The 1,600-nt window shown below is 47.8% G+C and overlaps 1 protein-coding gene across 1 annotated transcript; it reads left to right on the forward strand.

The window, feature by feature from the left end:
• The first annotated feature begins 378 nt into the window (after positions 1 to 378).
• On the forward strand, positions 379 to 1,317 carry LOC120856300 (olfactory receptor 2D2-like). The gene has a single exon (XM_040231465.1). The coding sequence runs from the start codon at positions 379 to 381 to the stop codon at positions 1,315 to 1,317; it is 939 nt and encodes a 312-aa protein (XP_040087399.1).
• Positions 1,318 to 1,600: the final 283 nt, after the last annotated feature.

Below are 1,600 nucleotides of genomic sequence, written 5' to 3' on the forward strand. Positions count from 1 at the left end.
TAACACTAATAAAAACATCAACCCAAATAATGAGTGTAATAGTCTTAACTCTGATCCTTAAAGTGAGTCTTAGCAAGCTCTCCTGTCTCAAGAGAAACAGAAATTGACTTGAACAACAGAGGGAAAAGCATGACTGTTTCAGGAAAGGGAGTAACAGAATGGAACATAGAATACGGCACTTCCCTGACTTGGTCTTCACCATTTCATCACGATGACCCTCAACTTAATCCTGAACCAAATCCCATAAACAGTAGTGCCCCCATCTGCAAATCCAAACTGCCTGGTAGGAAACATAAATGAAACAAGGGTGAGAATCCCTTGGCACCGAAACCCAAAAAATTACATTATCCCCCAAACTCTCTAAACAGGCAGAGCACAATGCAGGAACTCAACCAGTCCACTGTGACAGAATTCATCCTGTTGGGCTTTGCCTCGAACCCCAGGACCAATCCTCTGCCCTTCACCTTCTTTCTAGTCTTTTACCTGCTGATCCTGGTGAGCAACAGCCTCCTCATCACCCTCATCCACCAGGACACACGCCTCCACACACCCATGTACTTCTTCATCAGTGTCCTCTCCATGCTGGACATGTGCTACACCACCACGACTGTGCCCCAGCTGCTCGTGCATATTCTCAGCAAGAAGAGAGCCATCTCTTTTGCTAGATGTGTGGCCCAGATGTACCTCTTCCTCCTCTTTGGGACCACTGAGTACTGTCTTTTCTCCATCATGTCTGTGGACAGGTATGTGGCCATCTGCCACCCTCTCTGGTATAAGGTCATCATGAGCCGCTGGGTGTGCCTCCTCATGGTGGGCATCTGTGCAGCCTATGGTGTGGTGGGTGGTCTGTCCTATACTTTCTTTGCTATGTGCCTTCCCTACTGTGGCCCTAATGAAATTGACCATTACTTTTGTGAGGTCCCTGCAGTCCTGAAGCTGGCCTGTGCAGACATATCCCTCAATGACTTGGTGAACATCATCACAGGCTTCAATGTCATTGTGGTCCCACTCTCCTTGATTGTCATTGTCTATATCAACATCTTTTTCACCATCATGAAGATCCGCTCAACCCAAGGACGGATCAAGGCCTTCTCCACCTGTGCCTCCCACATCACCGTGGTTTCCATGTTTGCCATTCCGTGCAGTGTCACATACGTGAGCCCTGGCTCTGACTCCTTGTCAAACAATGGCAAGAAAATGGCCCTTTTCTACAACATTGCCACAGCCTTCCTCAACCCTGTCATCTACAGCCTGAGGAACAAGGATGTGAAAAATGCTTTCCTCAAACTGGTGGGAAGGGGCAGGGCCCCAGAGTAATGCTTTAAAGATAAAGATATGGGGAGACGTACAATTCAGGACTTGCACTCACACCAAAGACTCTTCCATAAGTCCTGAAGTAATGGTCTCCATAAAGCTAATGCTTCACTCTGCCTCAGTGGGAAACGGGGTACTTGGCAATCAGCATTATCTGTGGTGGTGTGGTTTGAGACAAAGATGATTGGGAAGATCCAACACAGCGTTCAAGAGCCTGGGCTCTAGTGCCAGGCAGACCAGGATGAGATCACTAGGCATGTGAATTCTTACAGCTCTTTCAGCTACT

Source organism: Oryx dammah, unplaced genomic scaffold (genome assembly GCF_014754425.2).
Source record: "Oryx dammah isolate SB20612 unplaced genomic scaffold, SCBI_Odam_1.1 HiC_scaffold_28, whole genome shotgun sequence".
In the NCBI taxonomy this organism is placed as follows: domain Eukaryota; kingdom Metazoa; phylum Chordata; class Mammalia; order Artiodactyla; family Bovidae; genus Oryx; species Oryx dammah.